At 46.1% G+C, this 23499-nt stretch overlaps 1 protein-coding gene across 1 annotated transcript in view; it reads left to right on the forward strand.

The window, feature by feature from the left end:
- LOC138258979 (protein SSUH2 homolog) overlaps window positions 1-23499 on the forward strand; it is a 257887-nt gene that overhangs the window by 78371 nt on the left and 156017 nt on the right. Inside the window, exons 3-5 of the mRNA XM_069206339.1 lie at window positions 5344-5520; window positions 8515-8587; window positions 13650-13779. Coding sequence (XP_069062440.1) covers window positions 5344-5520; window positions 8515-8587; window positions 13650-13779 — 380 coding nt within the window. The remainder of the gene's footprint in view (window positions 1-5343; window positions 5521-8514; window positions 8588-13649; window positions 13780-23499) is intronic.

Consider the following 23499-nt stretch of genomic DNA (forward strand, 5'->3'; position numbering starts at 1 on the left):
AGCTGGGCAGTCCTTCTTCTTGTAGTTGCAGGAATCTAATTTTCTAGGGTTCAGGGTAGCCCTTAAATACTAAATTTAAGGGCGTGTTTAGGTCTGGGGGGTTAGTAGCCAATGGCTACTAGCCCTGAGGGTGGGTACACCCTCTTTGTGCCTCCTCCCAAGGGGAGGGGGTCACAATCCTAACCCTATTGGGGGAATCCTCCATCTGCAAGATGGAGGATCTCTAAAAGTTAGTCACTTCAGCTCAGGACACCTTAGGGGCTGTCCTGACTGGCCAGTGACTCCTCCTTGTTTTTCTCATTATTTTCTCCGGCCTTGCCGCCAAAAGTGGGGCCTGGCCGGAGGGGGCGGGCAACTCCACTAGCTGGAGTGTCCTGCTGGGTTGGCACAAAGGAGGTGAGCCTTTGAGGCTCACCGCCAGGTGTGACAATTCCTGCCTGGGGGAGGTGTTAGCATCTCCACCCAGTGCAGGCTTTGTTACTGGCCTCAGAGTGACAAAGGCACTCTCCCCATGGGGCCAGCAACATGTCTCGGTTTGTGGCAGGCTGCTAAAACTAGTCAGCCTACACAGATAGTCGGTTAAGTTTCAGGGGGCACCTCTAAGGTGCCCTCTGTGGTGTATTTTACAATAAAATGTACACTGGCATCAGTGTGCATTTATTGTGCTGAGAAGTTTGATACCAAACTTCCCAGTTTTCAGTGTAGCCATTATGGTGCTGTGGAGTTCGTGTTTGACAGACTCCCAGACCATATACTCTTATGGCTACCCTGCACTTACAATGTCTAAGGTTTTGTTTAGACACTGTAGGGGTACCATGCTCATGCACTGGTACCCTCACCTATGGTATAGTGCACCCTGCCTTAGGGCTGTAAGGCCTGCTAGAGGGGTGGCTTACCTATACTGCATAGGCAGTGAGAGGCTGGCATGGCACCCTGAGGGGAGTGCCATGTCGACTTACTCGTTTTGTCCTCACTAGCACACACAAGCTGGCAAGCAGTGTGTCTGTGCTGAGTGAGAGGTCTCCAGGGTGGCATAAGACATGCTGCAGCCCTTAGAGACCTTCCTTGGCATCAGGGCCCTTGGTACTAGAAGTACCAGTTACAAGGGACTTATCTGGATGCCAGGGTCTGCCAATTGTGGATACAAAAGTACAGGTTAGGGAAAGAACACTGGTGCTGGGGCCTGGTTAGCAGGCCTCAGCACACTTTCAATTGTAAACATAGCATCAGCAAAGGCAAAAAGTCAGGGGGCAACCATGCCAAGGAGGCATTTCCTTACAGTCCACTTTTGAAATAGCTATTTGTGAATAACTTGAAAAGTATACATGCAATTGAAATGATTCAAAGTTCCTAATGTACTTACCTGCAATACCTTTCAAACAAGATATTACATGTTAAATTTGAACCTGTGGTTCTTAAAATAAACTAAGAAAAGATATCTTTCTATAACAAAACCTATTGGCTGGATTTGTCTCTGAGTGTGTGTACCTCATTTATTGTCTGTGTATGTACAACAAATGCTTAACACTACTCCTTGGATAAGCCTACTGCTCGACCACACTACCACAAAATAGAGCATTAGTATTATCTATTTTTACCACTATTTTACCTCTAAGGGGAACCCTTGGACTCTGTGCATGCTATTCCTTACTTTGAAATAGCACATACAGAGCCAACTTCCTACACATACTCTGCCAACAGCTCCTGGAGCTGTACTTTGGTAGGTCTGGAGCCCATTGTTATTTTTCTTATGTTACAGAGTGACCTTAGCTCTTTCATCTGGAGATGGAGGTAAGGTGTGGTGTCGAGGTCCACCACATTCATCTCTGTACTAGACCTTATTTTTCTAAAAGTTGGAATGTTTTTAAGAATCTAAAACTAGTTCTAGAATCTAATTCAAACTTTTAAACTCTAAAAGAAATGCTAACCGGGACTAACACAAGGCCCTAGCAGGACTTTAAAGAATTTAGAAAACTTTTCAAATTGCAAAAATCAATTTCTAATGACAATTTTGGAATTTGTCGTGTGATCAGGTATTGGCTGAGTAGTCCAGCAAATGCAAAGTCTTGTACCCCACCGCTGATCCACCAATGTAGGAAGTTGGCTCTGTATGTGCTATTTCAAAGTAAGGAATAGCATGCACAGAGTCCAAGGGTTCCCCTTAGAGGTAAAATAGTGGTAAAAAGAGATAATACTAATGCTCTATTTTGTGGTAGTGTGGTCGAGCAGTAGGCTTATCCAAGGAGTAGTGTTAAGCATTTGTTGTACATACACACAGACAATAAATGAGGTACACACACTCAGAGACAAATCCAGCCAATAGGTTTTGTTATAGAAAAATATCTTTTCTTAGTTTATTTTAAGAACCACAGGTTCAAATTTTACATGTGATATCTTGTTTGAAAGGTATTGCAGGTAAGTACTCTAGGAACTTTGAATCATTACTTTAGCATGTATACTTTTCACATAAAACACAATAAGCTGTTTTAAAAGTGGACACTGTGCAATTTTCACAGTTCCTGGGGGAGGTAAGTTATTGTTAGTTTTCACAGGTAAGTAAGACACTTACAGTTCTCAGTTTTTGGTCCAAGGTAGCCCACCGTTGGGGGTTCAGAGCAACCCCAAAGTTATCACACCAGCAGCTCAGGGCCGGTCAGGTGCAAAGGTCAAAGAGGTGCCCAGAACACATAGGCTATAATGGAGAGAAGGGGGTGCCCCGGTTCCAGTCTGCCAGCAGGTAAGTACCCGCGTCTTCGGAGGGCAGACCAGGGGGGTTTTGTAGGGCACCGGGGGGGACACAAAGTAGCACAGAAAGTAAACCCTCAGCAGCGCGGGGGCGGCCGGGTGCAGTGTTCAAACACGCGTCGGGTTTCCTTCAGGTTTCAATGGGAGACCAAGGGGTCTCTTCAGCGATGCAGGCAAGGGGGGGGCTCCTCTGGGTAGCCACCACTTGGGCCAGGGAGAGGGCCTCCTGGGGGTCACTCCTGCACAGAAGTTCTGTTTCTTTAGGGGCTGGGGGCTGCGGGTGCAGGGTCTTTTCCAGCCGTCTGGAAATGGAGTTCAGACAGTCGCGGTCAGGGGGGAGCCTGGGGATTCCCTCTGCAGGCGTCGCTGTGGGGGCTCAGGGGGGACAACTTTGGTTACTCACAGTCGTAGAGTCGCCGGAGGGTCCTCCCTGAGTTGGTTGTTCTCCACCCGTCGAGTCGGGGTCGCCGGGTGCAGGGTTGCAAGTCTCACGCTTCTTGCGGGGAATTGCAGGGGTCTTTAAATCTGCTCCTTGTAACAAAGTTGCAGTTCTTTTGGAGCAGTGCCGCTGTCCTCTGGAGTTTCTTGTCTTTTTCGAAGCAGGGCAGTCCTCAGAGGATTCAGAGGTCGCTGGTCCCTTGGAAAGCGTCGCTGGAGCAGGTTTCTTTGGAAGGCAGGAGACAGGCCGGTAAGTCTGGGGCCAAGGCAGTTGGTGTCTTCTGTTCTTCCTCTGCAGGGGTTTGTCAGCTCGGCAGTCCTTCTTCTTGTAGTTGCAGGAATCTGACTTTTTAGGTTGAGGGAAGCCCTTAAATACTAAATTTAAGGGCGTGTTTAGGTCTGGGGGGTTAGTAGCCAATGGCTACTAGCCCTGAGGGTGGGTACACCCTCTTTGTGCCTCCTCCCAAGGGGAGGGGGTCACATCCCTAATCCTATTGGGGGAATCCTCCATCTGCAAGATGGAGGATTTCTAAAAGTTAGTCACCTCAGCTCAGGACACCTTAGGGGCTGTCCTGACTGGCCAGTGACTCCTCCTTGTTGTTCTCATTATTTTCTCCGGCCTTGCCGCCAAAAGTGGGGGCCGGGGCCGGAGGGGGCGGGCAACTCCACTAGCTGGAGTGTCCTGCGGGGCTGTGACAAAGGGGTGAGCCTTTGAGGCTCACCGCCAGGTGTTACAGCTCCTGCCTGGGGGAGGTGTTAGCATCTCCACCCAGTGCAGGCTTTGTTACTGGCCTCAGAGTGACAAAGGCACTCTCCCCATGGGGCCAGCAACATGTCTCTAGTGTGGCAGGCTGCTGGAACCAGTCAGCCTACACAGATAGTCGGTTAAGTTTCAGGGGGCACCTCTAAGGTGCCCTCTGTGGTGTATTTTACAATAAAATGTACACTGGCATCAGTGTGCATTTATTGTGCTGAGAAGTTTGATACCAAACTTCCCAGTTTTCAGTGTAGCCATTATAGTGCTGTGGAGTTCGTGTAAAACAGACTCCCAGACCATATACTCTTATGGCTACCCTGCACTTACAATGTCTAAGGTTTTGCTTAGACACTGTAGGGGCACAGTGCTCATGCACTGGTACCCTCACCTATGGTATAGTGCACCCTGCCTTAGGGCTGTAAGGCCTGCTAGAGGGGTGTCTTACCTATACTGCATAGGCAGTGAGAGGCTGGCATGGCACCCTGAGGGGAGTGCCATGTCGACTTACTCGTTTTGTTCTCACTAGCACACACAAGCTGGTAAGCAGTGTGTCTGTGCTGAGTGAGGGGTCTCTTAGGGTGGCATAATACATGCTGCAGCCCTTAGAGACCTTCCCTGGCATCAGGGCCCTTGGTACCAGAGGTACCAGTTACAAGGGACTTATCTGGATGCCAGGGTGGGCCAATTGTGGAATCAAAAGTACAGGTTAGGGAAAGAACACTGGTGCTGGGGCCTGGTTAGCAGGCCTCAGCACACTTTCAATTCAAAACATAGCATCAGCAAAGGCAAAAAGTCAGGGGGTAACCATGCCAAGGAGGCATTTCCTTACAACCATGTACCATAATAACCCATCCTTAAGAGAACTACACTCAGACCCTTAGTGAAACCATATTTAAATCTAATTAGTGTTTGCAGAGAAGCCTAATAGATGCGTTGTATAGCTTATTGGCCCTTCTCACCAGTGTAGGTATCTGGACCAACCAACTATTAGTTGGACTTTCTCCTTCTAGCCGTTCTATGATCATGCCATTAGGCTCCATTACTTAGTCACACCCCATATGATTTCTGTGTTTTTATATGTGACGGCGTTTTATGGTTGACTTTTAATTTGAGTCTCCAGTTAGGGTCCATACTATTGCTAGTAACTGGCAGTGCTCCATTTTCCTGACTATATTTGCAACTGTTCTGGTAAATCTATTTTTTCTAATTATTTGCTACTGTTGGCACCAGTTCGGTATGCTATGTCGAAGCTCGCCAGCACTGAATGTAATGCTTTACTTTGTGTTTCTTGTTGAGTTTAAAAACGACAGACCTTTTAAATGGATATTGCTGTGGAGTTTGGTACTGCTAGGCAGAAGATAATTATTATTATTTTTTTTAAAAAATGTTCTTTGTCTTTGTAGGTGCCCAAGTACCATATCCACCCGCACTGGAACAATACATGCCGCCTGTGATTGGAGCACCAGGACCATATCCACCCGCTGGAATGGGTGGACCCAATGTTGCAGTGGCTGTCAATGTACCGACCCTTAATCTTATGTTTGATAATGTACCTGGATATGAAGGTGTTGGTGGTGGAGGTAGGATTCAGTTCCTGTTCTATTGTTTTTGGCCAAGAGGAATTATGGTATTACACCATCCGTCTCCAGAGTATCATAATTTATGATGCCAGTGGCAAATTGCATTTTTATATCTGATTGTTTGCATGCCGTAATGAAACTACTTCTAGCATGTTTTTCTGCTCTCATCAGAATAACTGAGTGTGTTGTAACTCTATATTTAGTCAGAAAAAAATAGTAGCGTCAGTCTTAACGGAAATGGCTAAGGAAATGAGCAGGAGAAGGGTTTAAACTTGGAAGATTCCTTTTCTTCTTGTCCAGAGCGCTCATTTTGATAGAATGTGGTTAGAATTGACTTCGAAATAGTATTTTCCCAAAAGCTTTTCATGTTTGACTTTCCACCTCCCAGAATAAGGATGGATTGCTCACTCTTTGTACTCCGAGAGCCAAATACCTTCTTGCTATTCACTTTGCAGTACACCAGTATTTTGGCCCTGGGACAGACCGCTTCCTAATTACGTTTGGAGTGCAATAATTTGATTCTGGACTAAAAGAAGTAAACATAACCACAAAATGTAATGCATAGTAACTCTGATGTCCCACGACTATAGATAAAGGCGTCCTAATTTCTAAGATGCCTGAAAGTACAGCAATCATGGTTTGTTGTGCTCTAGTATTGAAAATGTCCAGAGAAATTCTACAGTGCCTTCTCTCCATTTGATTTGTTTTCCAGTTCTTGTTTTCTTTAGGCCACCTGATTGTCATAAGAGACTCGAAAATGTACCACTGGATTATCTTGAGTCCTTGGGCCTGCACCTTCCGTACATTGTATCCAAACAATGCAGAGTTTGAGGCGAGAGTGTTCTTTCTGGTCAGTTAGTTTCATGCCCACATCTGCCTTCTCCCTTCAATGATTATCCATCTTTTTATTGGTACAGGCAGCTGTGATCCAGCTGCTGTATCTAAGCCATTCGGTTATTTAGTCTTGAAAAGGCACTTCACTATTTGTACGTCTGAGCTCTGATTGTGTTGGATGAATCTTAAAAGCACTCTAACAAGAGGTTTATCTGGGAACAGGTGGTTATTTTGTCCATGTGGGTGCAGTGATGGGAATTTGAATAGCCAGGAAGAGGCCACAGCAGTGACTTTGACATTTAACTTTGTTTTGGTGTTTGTGGCCAGTACAAAGCATAAGGTCTAGCAGGGCAAACCCAGGTTTACAGACTCCTTATCCCATTCACTGCAGAATAATACCAGAATCTCTAATGATTTAGCTTTTTAAGTGTTTTTCAGGATGAGGATGAAGTTTCCTTTGTTTTGGGTGTAACCATGGAGAACCTCATGTGACTTGTGCCTTCTGCTTTTTGAGGTTCTCTCTTTTTCATGGGTTGATGCTGAGGGATCTCTGGAATGCACGCATCTGCTCAGCATGCATCTGGAGTAGCTTCAATAGGGGGAAAATTTGTGATTGCAATTAATCTGAAATCTTCTTGAGCTAAAAGGGGCAGAATAAAGAGCTCCATATACTTTTCTGAAAGTGATGTTCTGTTTCTTAAACACCATGTCTAGGAACTTCTTTCCAGCAGGCTCAAAGCATGCCAGTGTTTGAGTCTGCCTGGCGTATTAAGGGACTGCTTGTTTCAGACCTTTTGAGGACGATAGTCTTTTAGAACTATCTGATGCTAACTGCAGTTACATAATTGTAGAGACAGGCCTTCAGATACCTTGACTGCACATTTTTTGTTAAGTTTCTATTCTTTCCCGTATCAGTTTCAGGCCCTCCACTATGGGTTTGGGTTTTGATGGCAAGAGAAGTCCCTGGAGCGAGGAAAAGTTTTGTCTAAAGACTATCTAGGACCCATGTATTAGGAAGGTGTTGGGTCAAGAAGGGATAATTGCTTCTCCTGCTCATACTTGTAAGGGGCTGCCCTCGCAGAATGTCTCCAACTGTGCACTAAGGGCTTCATTGGCTAAATACCCCAGTGATAAGGGTCAAGTATTTAATTTTAGATGTGACCACTGGGTAATTGGGCACTAGTGGTGGAACCTGTTTATTCTAAGGGTCAAGCATGCACTGGGCTAATGCCAGGGTAATGTGCCTCAGAAGGAGAAGGGTTCAGTATAGGGTATGCCTTTTATTCCCCTCTTCACCAGGATAAAGGCATAGAGGAGAAGTAGGTAGTTTGTTTTAATGTGGAGGATAGGTTGCCTCCTGAGGTGTTGATTACTCCACCTTTAGACAAATACTGGGAAGCGAGAGTGGAGGAAAAGCTGGAAAGGTATTTTGACCAGTACATTAGTAAATAGTCCATGGACCACTTTCACAGAGTACGTAAATCACTGGGGTAGAGAAGGGTGAAACCAAGGGTTGGGTTACTAGCTAAATGACATCCAGGTCTGTAAAGGTTGGTAGCCGGGGATCCCCCAATCACACAGTGAAACCTGTCAGCCTCATCGCCACTGGCCCACATGTCCAACCTACTAAACTGCAAACACGTTGTTTCTTGGGTCTATATTACTAATATCAGTGTACCAGGCCATTATTGCGATGAAGTAAAAAAATGTTAAATTCTGACCCTATTTTAGATTATTAACCAATCCAGAAGGGAGCAGTCTTGGTTCCTAAATCGTGCATATTGTATTTATTTATTTTTGCGTTGGTCCAAATGGGGGGGGGGGGGGAACATGTTTTCTGCTGTTACTGTGATGTTTTATCCAATTCTCGGCTCGGAGCTAAAAACAATATTTGGACAACACATAAAATAAACGAAAGGAAACCTGCCCTAGGAGTTTTGCCAAAAGACACTGCTCTTTCCTATGCAGACGGTGGCTCCCGCCTGATGCTCAGTGTGCAGTGCAGTGCTGTGCTGAGGGCCTCACTGGGTGTTCATACTGAAAGATGGGATGACGGCCTCTTCGCCGTGCTCGTTGGCAGCTATAGCTGTTTGTTACACGTGGGTGTGTTTCTGAATGACCTCTTCCTCTTCCTGCTTAAATTGTTTCTTTTATTTGTAGACGGAATATGGCTTCCTCCCCCACCGATTCCTGCCCCTCCGAGCAACATCCCTGCTCCTAACATAGAGTGGAGGTAAGGGTGGATCTGTCATGTTATTGTGATATATACGGCTTGCTTTGCTATTAGCAACTCTGGGCTGGCCATGGTGTTACTCCTCTAGTTCTGGTCTTTTTGGTTGACCAGACCCAGTTACGAGCTATTGATGTGCCCTGTGTTGCCTACTTTGTGTACTTGCATGTGTTACTTGTATGAATGAATGGATGATGTTAAGTTTAATGCGGTTTTGAATGAAGTTTTTCTCTCTTACATAAAAAGCAGCAGACTTGTAGAAGATGTTTAAAACAGCAGTACTGTAACATTTACAATATATTCTAACCCTGATTGATTTATAGAAACCTACTGATATTGAGAACAAGTGGGGACACCAGGAATTTCACGGATTTCTGGTCACAGTCCTGGTTGCCATTTTGTCATGTCCGATTCATTCTTTCAACCAAGGTCCTGGCCTTGCAAGTCCACAAAGGCAGGGTATGAAATCACGACTCCCACTGATTGCTTCCTGTTAATTGATGATTCGTCGTGTTAGGATTGTCATATAGCATCTTCCAATTCGGAGTCCCACAAAAGAAGAGTGTATATGACTAAATGAAAAAAAATGCACTTGATGTTGTACCTGAATATGATGCCCACATGGGATCATGTGGGTAATTCTCACCTTCCCAAAAGAGAGCTTTCACCCGTGGGTTTACATATCTGGTCCTACCCCTCTTTCAGTTGCACTGTTCCCCTGTGCTTTCCTTTGTGGTGAAAGGTTGTGTGACAGTTGCATAATTGTGCCGTGGTGCAGCGACCAAGTGGTTCAGGAGTTAGCTGAGATCATCATGCAGGGGTTTGGCCCATCTTGACGCCCCTTCTGATGGTCCCTGAAAATTAATATATTCTTATTAACATAACATAATAACAATGGTCGTCAGCCACTTCTTTTTGTCAAATGCCATAGTCTATGCCCGCTCCTTTCTCTGATATTTTGGAGGCATTTTGCACCCTATGTGAAATATTTTACTTTATTACAGATGTTATACACCTCTTGGGTTGAACTAATCTGACACTTATAATTTGCAGTTAGTGACATGTTTGATTCAAGGCTGTAGATGGTCTTTGCTAAAGTTATCAGATAATTGCATGTTACTGGGACTCAAATTCTGAGTCCTGCACCTTTCTACTAGTATCATTTTTTCTGGTGTTTAAATAATGTGAACCAAGGCGACAATTTCTAGGACACACTGGCGTGTTTTTAATGTGACACTTCTATTTTCTTCTTGCTCACATAAGTGAGGACAGGTAAGCTAATTACTTATTTTTTTTGCTTGAAAGATGCGAAATCTGAGTAACCATTTAGAATTTTATCCATTAGACTTGATGTCAAAGCTGTTTTTCAATGTTTTGAGAATTTAAGTGTACAAACATCTTCCAAATTATAAGGTGAACATCCTGATTGACAGGTTCACAATTGTAGGATTTGAAGATTGTAAAGTGTACTTCGGATGGCTGAACATGTTGCAGCCTGACACACTTTCTACAACGAGGGATAGGACAGAAGGTATGCTTAAGTGGTGGTTGTGCAAAACATATGGACTATCTACAAACATATACGTTTGTGGGGATGTGCAGGCATGTTCCATAGCCATCTTCTGACACCTCCAAAATGTTTTGGAGAAATTGTTTCCAGGGTAGGGACGAAATTGGGAAAACCCCGACATTTAATTGAAGTATAGGGCAAATGTTGGTGCATAATGTTGGTGCATAATGTTGAATATAGAGATGCATATTTCTGCCATTCTTGAGCACATTGTCCACCTCGCTGGAATCCTAAGTATAAAGGAGGATGTAGGAAGTTGGCTCTGTATGTGCTATTTCAAAGTAAGGAATAGCATGCACAGAGTCCAAGGGTTCCCCTTAGAGGTAAAATAGTGGTAGAAATAGATAATACTAATGCTCTATTTTGTGGTAGTGTGGTCGAGCAGTAGGCTTATCCAAGGAGTAGTGTTAAGCATTTGTTGTACATACACATAGACAATAAATGAGGTACACACACTCAGAGACAAATCCAGCCAATAGGTTTTGTTATAGAAAAATATCTTTTCTTAGTTTATTTTAAGAACCACAGGTTCAAATTTAACATGTAATATCTTGTTTGAAAGGTATTGCAGGTAAGTACATTAGGAACTTTGAATCATTTCAATTGCATGTATACTTTTCAAGTTATTGACAAATAGCTATTTCAAAAGTGGACACTTAGTGCAATTTTCACAGTTCCTGGGGGAGGTAAGTTTTTGTTAGTTTTACCAGGTAAGTAAGACACTTACAGGGTTCAGTTCTTGGTCCAAGGTAGCCCACCGTTGGGGGTTCAGAGCAACCCCAAAGTCACCACACCAGCAGCTCAGGGCCGGTCAGGTGCAGAGTTCAAAGTGGTGCCCAAAACGCATAGGCTAGAATGGAGAGAAGGGGGTGCCCCGGTTCCGGTCTGCTTGCAGGTAAGTACCCGCGTCTTCGGAGGGCAGACCAGGGGGGTTTTGTAGGGCACCGGAGGGGACACAAGCCCACACAGAAATTTCACCCTCAGCAGCGCGGGGGCGGCCGGGTGCAGTGTAGAAACAAGCGTCGGGTTCGCAATGTTAGTCTATGAGAGATCAACGGATCTCTTCAGCGCTGCAGGCAGGCAAGGGGGGCTTCCTCGGGGAAACCTCCACTTGGGCAAGGGAGAGGGACTCCTGGGGGTCACGTCTGCAGTGAAAGTCCGGTCCTTCAGGTCCTGGGGGCTGCGGGTGCAGGGTCTTTTCCAGGCGTCGGGACTTAGGTTTCAGAGAGTCGCGGTCAGGGGAAGCCTCGGGATTCCCTCTGCAGGCGGCGCTGTGGGGGCTCAGGGGGGACAGGTTTTGGTACTCGCAGTCGTAGAGTAGTCCGGGGGTCCTCCCTGAGGTGTTGGTTCTCCACCAGCCGAGTCGGGGTCGCCGGGTGCAGTGTTGCAAGTCTCACGCTTCTTGCGGGGAGATTGCAGGGTTCTTTAAAGCTGCTCCTTTGGATAAAGTTGCAGTCTTTTTGGAGCAGGTCCGCTGTCCTCTGGAGTTTCTTGTCGTCGTCGAAGCAGGGCAGTCCTCAGAGGATTCAGAGGTCGCTTGTCCCTTTGGAAGGCGTCGCTGGAGCAGAGTTCTTTGGAAGGCAGGAGACAGGCCGGTGAGTTTCTGGAGCCAAGGCAGTTGTTGTCTTCTGGTCTTCCTCTGCAGGGGTTTTCAGCTAGGCAGTCCTTCTTCTTGTTGTTGCAGGAATCTAATTTTCTAGGGTTCAGGGTAGCCCTTAAATACTAAATTTAAGGGCGTGTTTAGGTCTGGGGGGTTAGTAGCCAATGGCTACTAGCCCTGAGGGTGGGTACACCCTCTTTGTGCCTCTCCCAAGGGGAGGGGGTCACAATCCTAACCCTATTGGGGGAATCCTCCATCTGCAAGATGGAGGATTTCTAAAAGTTAGTCACCTCAGCTCAGGACACCTTAGGGGCTGTCCTGACTGGCCAGTGACTCCTCCTTGTTGCTTTCTTTGTTCCCTCCAGCCTTGCCGCCAAAAGTGGGGGCCGTGGCCGGAGGGGGCGGGCAACTCCACTAAGCTGGAGTGCCCTGCTGGGCTGTGACAAAGGGGTGAGCCTTTGAGGCTCACCGCCAGGTGTCACAGCTCCTGCCTGGGGGAGGTGTTAGCATCTCCACCCAGTGCAGGCTTTGTTACTGGCCTCAGAGTGACAAAGGCACTCTCCCCATGGGGCCAGCAACATGTCTCTAGTGTGGGAGGCTGCTGGAACTAGTCAGCCTACACAGACAGTCAGTTAAGTTTCAGGGGGCACCTCTAAGGTGCCCTCTGGGGTGTATTTTGCAATAAAATGTACACTGGCATCAGTGTGCATTTATTGTGCTGAGAAGTTTGATACCAAACTTCCCAGTTTTCAGTGTAGCCATTATGGTGCTGTGGAGTTCGTGTTTGACAGACTCCCAGGCCATATACTCTTATGGCTACCCTGCACTTACAATGTCTAAGGTTTTGTTTAGACACTGTAGGGGTACCATGCTCATGCACTGGTACCCTCACCTATGGTATAGTGCACCCTGCCTTAGGGCTGTAAGGCCTGCTAGAGGGGTGTCTTACCTATACTGCATAGGCAGTGAGAGGCTGGCATGGCACCCTGAGGGGAGTGCCATGTCGACTTACTCGTTTTGTCCTCACTAGCACACACAAGCTGGCAAGCAGTGTGTCTGTGCTGAGTGAGAGGTCTCCAGGGTGGCATAAGACATGCTGCAGCCCTTAGAGACCTTCCTTGGCATCAGGGCCCTTGGTACTAGAAGTACCAGTTACAAGGGACTTATCTGGATGCCAGGGTCTGCCAATTGTGGATACAAAAGTACAGGTTAGGGAAAGAACACTGGTGCTGGGGCCTGGTTAGCAGGCCTCAGCACACTTTCAATTGTAAACATAGCATCAGCAAAGGCAAAAAGTCAGGGGGCAACCATGCCAAGGAGGCATTTCCTTACAGAGGATTAATGTTCCTAGAAATTTTAAGACTGTTACAGGTTGCAATTGCTCTTCCCTAGGAGCTTTAGAAGCCTTAGTTGAAATCTACTCCAAACATAAGATAGAGCCTGTTGATCTTGGACTTCTACGAAAGTCCTGTTTTGAATGTGGCCCAGTGTGTCAGGGTTCAACTGGCGACTAATAGAGTTAGTTCATAATACATCAGTCATAGTTCAAGTAGTTTTAACCATCGCTATAAAATATTTGTTGATTTATTTTGGCTCAGCTTGAACAAAGTACTCTCTGTCCTTTGACCAAATCTTGGTCCGAGCATCCCTTCCTACTCTATTTCACATTGAAGTGTTACTAATATAGTTGTTAAAAACTTGTGTTGAAAATGATAGATGAAATAGATCTAAAACCACTAAATAACAGCAGCTTCTGGGGTAGCGTTGATCCTTCTACAACTGTCTTTCGGTGGAAATGCACTGGTTGTAGATGCAGAGAGGAATCCAGAACAGGGTTTGCAAAACAACTAACTCAACAGCAAGCAATTAAATGAACTTTTATTGACTCTTTTCAGCATCACCTCCATTTCTGAAGATACCGCGAAAGAAGCCTTTCTAAAGTATGCTGATAGCAAGTGTTGCTATAGCACAGGCCCAGCAAAAGACATGCTCTTAAAGGATCTCCAGCCATTTAACACCTATCGAGTATGTATGACCTGAAAAGAACCGAGTAGTTTGCTTCTTCACCAATTATTTGAATTTCAAAGCAGATTTTTATGTATGACAGCAAGTGATAAAGGTACATGGAGTGCCTATGGGCAATTACTAAAATCATCTGTTGATGTATGTGTTATGCTCGTAGCACGAAAGATGAGTGGAGGTTTTTTAATGTTTTGTTTCCTCATATGTTGTTGTTCTGACATGGGTCACATATTTCAGGTTGTTACGATCTTAATAATGGACGATGTCATTTTTTTTATTTGTTTCCTTCTCTGTTTAAAGTTCCATCACCAAACTTAGTTTTGATTTATGGGAGTTTCTAACACTTCATATAATCTTTCAGATTTGTTATTTTTTTTATTTTCTTCTATTTAGACTAGAAACAATTTCTCATTTCTCTGTAACAACCATGTAGTCGCCTGACTCGTCATTCAGCTAATTTGATCTAATCTGTTATTTGTCCCTCATGTAGCTTTTATCTGAGTAACACCATCATAATTATAAATGTATACATTTCAGAGGGGTTTATGCAAAACGTCTTCATAAATTCTATTTATCTATCCGTAGTTGACCATGTTCTTTTGTATTCTAAATGGTTGATTATCAGAAAGTACCCAATAGTCTTGTATTTTAGTTCTCTTTCTTTGAAATATTTGTTTGCTGGCATGTATACGTCTAGGTACACATGCTTTGCATTAGTCCACCATCTAGTCTTGGGCTTGGAGTGTTACAAGTTGTTTTTCTTCCAAGAATCTTTTTGAGTCACTCCTCCTCTCACTGATGGTGTGCATGGGCATCGAGTCCTTTGTTAGATTGTTTTCTCTCCGCTGTTGGGTTCGGACGTGTTTCCTCTCGCTCCGGTAAATCTCGGTCTGGTATCTTTTGAACTTTATATTCCATCTTTCTATCAACATCTGTATAGTTTTTGATCACGTATACCATACTTTTACTATTGATCTGAATTTTATCATCCGGTTCGATTTAACGCCCTCTGGGGCATCCACGCCCTTCTTGGGCCCACTTCGATAACTGTAGTCGGAGAATGATAGGCTAATGGAATGTACTCCATCTTGGTTCTGCCCCAAATGTCACTCCAAGGTTCCGTACACGGATCAACACTTGGTGTGTAATTGGTACCAGTTCCTGTAACACAAAGAAGGAGACCTGCGATGCCTGTAGGTCTTTTCGATCCAAGTAGACCCTCCGGGACCCAAGAGCATGTCTATTACAAATGACATTGAAAACAGATGACACACCCAACATCTTCGGAAAAGAGCACGTGCAGGAAGAAATTGGATACAAGGCAGCCCTTTTGGGTCGAGACTCCAAGTCAGACCAAGATTCAGACATTGAGAGTCAATCCATTCCAGCAACGCAGGAGACTTCTAAATTGGTTGTCCGTCCTCCACTGCCCTCAGGCCATGGTAGCATCTAAAAAATACATTTGGATGCCCCACCCTCTGATTCGGCATCAAAATTAACAAAGACCAAAATGCCTTCGGCACCGACCAAACAGACATCATCATCCCAATCTGTTTCAGGATCATGTCGAAAATTGGAATTGACCATTTCGGAGCCGAAGAAACTATTGCCATCTACTTCGGAGCCAGCGGTTTCGGCTCACAAAAAGCATTCAGTCCCGAAGAGTTTGAAGGCGAAAACTAAAGTAGGCAAAGATGGTATAGTTTCCTCTGAGGACACATCTTGTGTAGAGACTATCCTGGAAGTGATGGATGCTAGACAGCACAAAATTCACATATAAAAAGGAACAGGAAGAATGGCTTCTCCTCCTATTCCAATCAAAAGCAGACTTGCATTCCAAGAAACATTAGACACTGTGCCTCCCCCTAAAAAACGTCTTCAAAGAAAGACAAGTTTCCAGAACAACCTTCGCTACCTAATTCTTTTGCACTTCCCTCCACCCCCCACCACCACAATCACCTACATCCTTTATTCACCCACAGTTTTCTCCACAAGCATCATCCTCCTCATCATCATCATCATCACCACCTAATAGAGATGATTTAAGTGATGTTCCACAAGATGTGGATATCTGGAATCTATGCGACCCAGATCCCATTCTCCCTAATGACCCTGACCTTTATCCAGCAAGATCTTCTCCCCCTGAGGATACGACTGCATACAATTGTGTTATTGCAAAAGCAGCAGCGTATAATAATTTGCTAATTCATACAGACCCAATTGAAGAGTATTTTCGTTTCGACACACACCCCTTTTCCTCTCCCTCTCTCCCTCTCTCCATCTCTCCCTCTGATCCAATTTTCATAAAAATGCAACTGCCACCAGACTCTGTAGTGGTAAGTGCAGCATGAAAGAGGGCTAACAGTCAGTCCGCAGGGATTGCTCTTCCTCCAGATAAGGAGCACAAAAAAATGAATGCAGTGGGGAATCGAGCAGCTGCTCAAGTTTCAAATCATTCGAGAATTGCACATTCTCCAGCACTCCTAGCGAGGTATGACTGGGCCCACTGGGATGAATTGGAGGAGTTATTGCAACATCTTCCACAGGAGTATGAAAAAAGAGGACAAGAGATAGTTGCAGAAGGGCAAGCCATCTCCAATAATTACATCAGATGTGCTGTTTGGTGCTGCTGACACAGCTGCACATGTTGTGAACACTAGCATTCTTATAAGAAGGCATGTGTTTTTATGGTGTTCAGGATTAAAACCGGAGATACAATAAGCAGTCTTGAACATGCCTTTTGACAAGGAGCATTTATTTGTCCCAGAGGTAGCTACCACTGTTTGAAACGTGAAAAAAGGACTCAGACAGCTAAAGCTATGGGCGCCTTATTAACTACCTCAACCACTGAACCGTCTACCTCCAACAAAAGCAAGGAACACATTTCGATAACGGTGGTTCCTTTAGAGGACCTTACAGAGGCACAAATAATAGAAGTAGAGGCAAAGCATCCGCCTCTAGAGGACCTCCCTTCAATACAAAACAGTGACTTCACAAATCCCTTTAGGCCATACATCTCCTGTGGAAGAAGACTGGCAAACTTTTATCTACAATGGTACAATATCACCACAAACCAGCGGGTTCTTTCAATCCGCCAAAGTGGTTATTGTCTAGAACTCATTTCCACTCCACCAAATATACCTCCTCGTTTTCACAAACCCTCACACGACCATCTCGCTCTCTTAAAAGAAGAGGTACTACCATTCGGGATAACAGCCCAAAGGGTGTTCACAAAATGCTTAGCTGAAGTAACTGCATTTCTCGGAAGGCAACACATTCAAATCCTACCATGCTTGGACGATTGGCTCATAAAAGCCAATACCAATCAAAAAGGCTGGCAGCATACTCGAGACACTGTAAATCTTCTACACAGTTTGGGATTTACAATAAACTATCTCAAATCCCATCTCCAACCTTCACAAATACAACTTTATCTGGGAGCAATTCTCAATTTTCATTCAGCATTGGCATACCCAAATCGAGTAAGGATTCAGGCTTTTCAAAAGCTCCTGGTTCAATTACAGGAAAATCATACTTGCACAGTAAAACTAGTGATGCAACTATTGGGGATGATGGCCTCCTGCATTGCAGTCGTTCCCCCATGCAATACTACACATGCATCTACTACAGCAGTGCCCGTCACGTTAGTGGTCTCAGTCACAGGGTCATCTTCAGGATCTAGCATTGTTGGATCGCCAGACTCATTGCGTTCTGCAACAATGGAATCCCACCAACCTCTCAAAAGGGCAGCTCTTTCAGGACCCTGTGCGTCAGATCACTCTCACAGCAGATGCATCACAGAATGGTTGGGGAGCCCACCTCAGCAACATTGCCATACAACAGAATTGGGATCCCTTTCAACAGACTTATCACTTTAACTATTTTGAGTTGCTAGCAGTCTTCCTATCACTCAAGGCATTACTGAAACGCATCTCCCAAAGTGGTGTTAGTACGTACAGACAACATGACAACTACGGGGGCGGCACACTCATCTGAATTGTCCCTTCTAGCTCAGGCAATTTGGAAGTGGGAGATTCACAATCACATTCAAGTACTGGCAGAACATCATCCAGGGATAGACCATGAGTTTGCAGACCATTAAGCAGGACACAGCAACAAGTCCACGAATGGGAAATGTACCTACAAGTACTTCACCAATACTTCCTCCTCTGGGGAACACCAGAAATAGATCTCTTAGCCACCGCAAAAAACTCAAAATGCCAAAACTTCACGTCCAGGTACCCACACCCTCAGTCCAAGGGCAATGCTCTATGGATGAATATGTCAGGGATACTTGCTTACGCTTTTCCACCTCTCCCATTCATACCATTCCTGGGCTGCAAATTGAAACAAACCTCACTTACCATGATCCTTGTAGCTCCCACATGGGGGAAGTCGACCTTCATACACAACACTATTTGATCTGTCTGTGGTTCCCCATCACAAACTTCCCAACAGACCAGACCTTTTGACTCAAAAGAGAGGTTAAATCCGACATCCAGACCCCAAAACACTCAATCGTGCAATATGGCTCCTGAAGTCATAGAGCTGGGGTATTTACAACTTCCTTCTGAATGTATTGACATTCTTAAAGAGGCACGCAGACCTACAACTAGACAGTGTTCTGCTGCTAAATGGAAATGTTTTGTACATTACTGTCAACCTAAAAACATTGGTCCACTTAAACCAACAGTACAAGACATTGTTACTTGCTACATTTACAAAAGGCAAAGTTAGCATACTCCTCTATTAGACTTCACTTAGTACCTATAGCTGCTTATCTCCAAAACAGACCACCTATTTCTTTGTTTTGAATTCCTATTAAGGCATTTATGGAAGGATTTAAGAGGTATTCCACCTAGGGTTCCTACAGCTCCAGTATGGAACCTTAACATTGTCCTTACTAAACTTATGGGTCCACCATTTGAACCCACGCAGTCCTGTTCTTTGCAATTTCTTTCATGGAAAGTTGTTTTTTTGGTAGCTATAACTTCATAAGAAGAGTAAGTGAAATACAAGCGTTCACTTGAGGAACCATTTCTTGGGGTAAATCCTAAATTCCTACCTAAAGTAGTTTCACCATTTCACATTAATCAATCAGTTGAGTTGCCTGTCTTTTTCCCACAGCCAGACTCAGTTGCTGAAACAGCTGTCCATACACCAGATGTTAAAAGAGCTGTTATGGATTACATTGACAGGACAAAAGGTTTTAGAAAATCAAAACAACTCTTTGTAGCTTTTTCAATGCCTCACAAAGGTAATCCAGTTTCAAAGAATGGATTAGCTAGATGGATAGTCCAGTGTGGTAGGAAGCTGGCTTGGTGTGTGGTGGGTACTTGCACCTTATACCAGGTCCAGGTATCCCCTATGAGTGTAGTGTAAGCAGTGTCTAGAAGCCAGGATTCTCTAGAGGTGTAAGGAAATGCCTCCTTGGCATGGTTGCCCCCTGACTTTTTGCCTTTGCTGATGCTATGTTTACAATTGAAAGTGTGCTGAGGCCTGCTAACCAGGCCCCAGCACCAGTGTTCTTTCCCTAACCTGTACTTTTGTATCCACAATTGGCAGACCCTGGCATCCAGATAAGTCCCTTGTAACTGGTACTTCTAGTACCAAGGGCCCTGATGCCAAGGAAGGTCTCTAAGGGCTGCAGCATGTCTTATGCCACCCTGGAGACCTCTCACTCAGCACAGACACACTGCTTGCCAGCTTGTGTGTGCTAGTGAGGACAAAACGAGTAAGTCGACATGGCACTCCCCTCAGGGTGCCATGCCAGCCTCTCACTGCCTATGCAGTATAGGTAAGACACCCCTCTAGCAGGCCTTACAGCCCTAAGGCAGGGTGCACTATACCATAGGTGAGGGTACCAGTGCATGAGCATGGTACCCCTACAGTGTCTAAACAAAACCTTAGACATTGTAAGTGCAGGGTAGCCATAAGAGTATATGGTCTGGGAGTTTGTCAAACACGAACTCCACAGCACCATAATGGCTACACTGAAAACTGGGAAGTTTGGTATCAAACTTCTCAGCACAATAAATGCACACTGATGCCAGTGTACATTTTATTGCAAAATACACCCCAGAGGGCACCTTAGAGGTGCCCCCTGAAACTTAACCGACTGTCTGTGTAGGCTGACTAGTTCCAGCAGCCTGCCACACTAGAGACATGTTGCTGGCCCCATGGGGAGAGTGCCTTTGTCACTCTGAGGCCAGTAACAAAGCCTGCACTGGGTGGAGATGCTAACACCTCCCCCAGGCAGGAGCTGTAACACCTGGCGGTGAGCCTCAAAGGCTCACCCCTTTGTCACAGCCCAGCAGGGCACTCCAGCTTAGTGGAGTTGCCCGCCCCCTCCGGCCACGGCCCCCACTTTTGGCGGCAAGGCTGGAGGGAACAAAGAAAGCAACAAGGAGGAGTCACTGGCCAGTCAGGACAGCCCCTAAGGTGTCCTGAGCTGAGGTGACTCTAACTTTTAGAAATCCTCCATCTTGCAGATGGAGGATTCCCCCAATAGGGTTAGGATTGTGACCCCCTCCCCTTGGGAGGAGGCACAAAGAGGGTGTACCCATCCTCGGGGCTAGTAGCCATTGGCTACTAACCCCCCAGACCTAAACACGCCCTTAAATTTAGTATTTAAGGGCTACCCTGAACCCTAGAAAATTAGATTCCTGCAACTACAAGAAGAAGGACTGCCTAGCTGAAAACCCCTGCAGAGGAAGACCAGAAGACGACAACTGCCTTGGCTCCAGAAACTCACCGGCCTGTCTCCTGCCTTCCAAAGAACTCTGCTCCAGCGACGCCTTCCAAGGGACCAGCGACCTCTGAATCCTCTGAGGACTGCCCTGCTTCGAAAAAGACCAGAAACTCCCGAGGACAGCGGACCTGCTCCAAAAAGACTGCAACTTTGTTTCAAGGAGCAGCTTTAAAGACCCTGCAATCTCCCCTCAAGAAGCGTGAGACTTGCAACACTGCACCCGGCGACCCCGACTCGGCTGGTGGAGAACCAACACCTCAGGGAGGACCCCCGGACTACTCTACGACTGTGAGTACCAAAACCTGTCCCCCCTGAGCCCCCACAGCGCCGCCTGCAGAGGGAATCCCGAGGCTTCCCCTGACCGCGACTCTCTGAAACCTAAGTCCCGACGCCTGGAAAAGACTGTGCACCCGCAGCCCCCAGGACCTGAAGGACCGGACTTTCACTGGAGAAGTGACCCCCAGGAGTCCCTCTCCCTTGCCCAAGTGGAGGTTTCCCCGAGGAAGCCCCCCCTTGCCTGCCTGCAGCGCTGAAGAGATCCGTTGATCTCTCATAGACTAACATTGCAAACCCGACGCTTGTTTCTACACTGCACCCGGCCGCCCCCGCGCTGCTGAGGGTGAAATTTCTGTGTGGGCTTGTGTCCCCCCCGGTGCCCTACAAAACCCCCCTGGTCTGCCCTCCGAAGACGCGGGTACTTACCTGCAAGCAGACCGGAACCGGGGCACCCCCTTCTCTCCATTCTAGCCTATGCGTTTTGGGCACCACTTTGAACTCTGCACCTGACCGGCCCTGAGCTGCTGGTGTGGCGAACTTGGGGTTGCTCTGAACCCCCAACGGTGGGCTACCTTGGACCAAGAACTGAACCCTGTAAGTGTCTTACTTACCTGGTAAAACTAACAAAAACTTACCTCCCCCAGGAACTGTGAAAATTGCACTAAGTGTCCACTTTTAAAGTAGCTATTTGTGAATAACTTGAAAAGTATACATGCAATTGAAATGATTCAAAGTTCCTAATGTACTTACCTGCAATACCTTTCAAACAAGATATTACATGTTAAATTTGAACCTGTGGTTCTTAAAATAAACTAAGAAAAGATATTTTTCTAGAACAAAACCTATTGGCTGGATTTGTCTCTGAGTGTGTGTACCTCATTTATTGTCTAGGTGTATGTACAACAAATGCTTAACACTACTCCTTGGATAAGCCTACTGCTCGACCACACTACCACAAAATAGAGCATTAGTATTATCTATTTTTACCACTATTTTACCTCTAAGGGGAACCCTTGGACTCTGTGCCTGCTATTCCTTACTTTGAAATAGCACATACAGAGCCAACTTCCTACAAGAGGTAGCTGTGGATGAGCCGCCAAGGCTTATCTAGGAGACATGCAAAGCCTATGCAATACCTCTGTAGTCCACAGCACTTACATACATGAAAGAAAACACTCTGTGTTAGCAAAAAAAATGGTCGAGTGACACAATACTAAAAAATGCTAGCGGCAACCCTCCAACACACACACACTATTTGCCGGTATTAGGCATAGAAAGTGATAGAAAACAGTGCAAATGCAGTTAGACAATAGTGACCCTAGAGTGGAGTCTAAACCATGTACTAAAAAAATGGAACGCAAACCCAGGACCCCCACCTAGGTAAGTGGAATGTGTAGATGGAAGCTAGAAAAAAACAAAGGTAAGTACCACAGTGCCCCCTAGCGACAAGGAGTAAGTTAGTGGATTTCCCCAAACCACCCAAAAGGAAGGAAAAGAAGAAAATGCAAAACACATGCAAGACTGCACGAAACCAGCTGTGGATTCCTCAAGAGGAAGACCTGTGGAAGAAGGTGACCAAGTTCAGAAGTCACAGAAGAGTCCAGGAGAAGTAAGAGCTACTGCCCACCCAGCTGTGGATGCAGAAGTTGGTCAACGGTGATGCGAAGAAGGCCAGCACTGCAGCCCTGGAGTTGGGGAAGAGTTCCTGAGGAATGCAGGCAATGTCTCACTGTGTGAGAAGAATTGCAGTTAGATGTTCGCCTTGGTAAAGGCAAATGTTGCGGAAGTGGAGCTGCTGGGGACCAGCAAGGCTCAGGAGGTGGGAGTCACAGGGGACCCTCAGCGACACAGAGAGCCCACAGGAGCAGAGGCAGAACCCACAGAAGCTGCAGAAGAGCCCACGCAGCACGACTGATGAAGGGTCCCATGCCGCAGGAGAACCACACAGAGGGCTGTGCATCACTGGAAAGAGTGCTGTGGGCTGGAACTACACGTAGCCTGAAGATCCTTTGGAGGAGATGCAAACAACTCTTGGCAGCTGCAAGAGATGCGTTGCTCGGGTGTACTGTCCTGCATGGGAAGGCAAGGGCTTACTTCCACTAAAGTTGGACAGCTGGCAGGGAGGACCAAGAGGACTACTCTGAACCACCACCTGTGATGCAGGATCCACGCAGCTTAGGAGGAGAGGAGATTCACACAGCCGGTCTTTGTTGCAGTAGGTGCCTGCAGATGCAGGGTAGTGACCCCTTCACTCAAAGGGAGATTCCTTCTTCCTTCTCATGCAGACTGAAGACTTGCCACCGTCCGAGTATGCACAGCCGGGAAAATGTTGCAGAAGCTGGAAAGAGCTGTGGAAACAATGTTGCAAGAAGAGTCTTCTTCGTGGCTGCAGATTGTCAGCTCTTGGAGGGTCCAGTTGCAGTTCCAGTGGCTGGAAGTGGAGGTTGCAGAGGAGTCCTGCTGGAATCTTGCAAGCAGACTCTGAGGACCCACCCAAGAGGAAGACCCTAAATTGCCCTGAAAGGGGGATTGGTCACCTAGTCAGGTGACCACCTATCAGGAGGGGGCTCTGGCGTCGCCTGCCTGCCCCGGCCACTCAGATGCTCCCAGAGGTCCCTGTTAACCTTGGATTGAAGATGGCAGAACCCAGGGACGCTCTGGTAGAGCTCTGAGCACCAACCCTGCGGTGGTGATGG

The sequence above is a fragment of the Pleurodeles waltl genome, chromosome 9 (genome assembly GCF_031143425.1).
Source record: "Pleurodeles waltl isolate 20211129_DDA chromosome 9, aPleWal1.hap1.20221129, whole genome shotgun sequence".
Lineage (NCBI taxonomy): Eukaryota > Metazoa > Chordata > Amphibia > Caudata > Salamandridae > Pleurodeles > Pleurodeles waltl.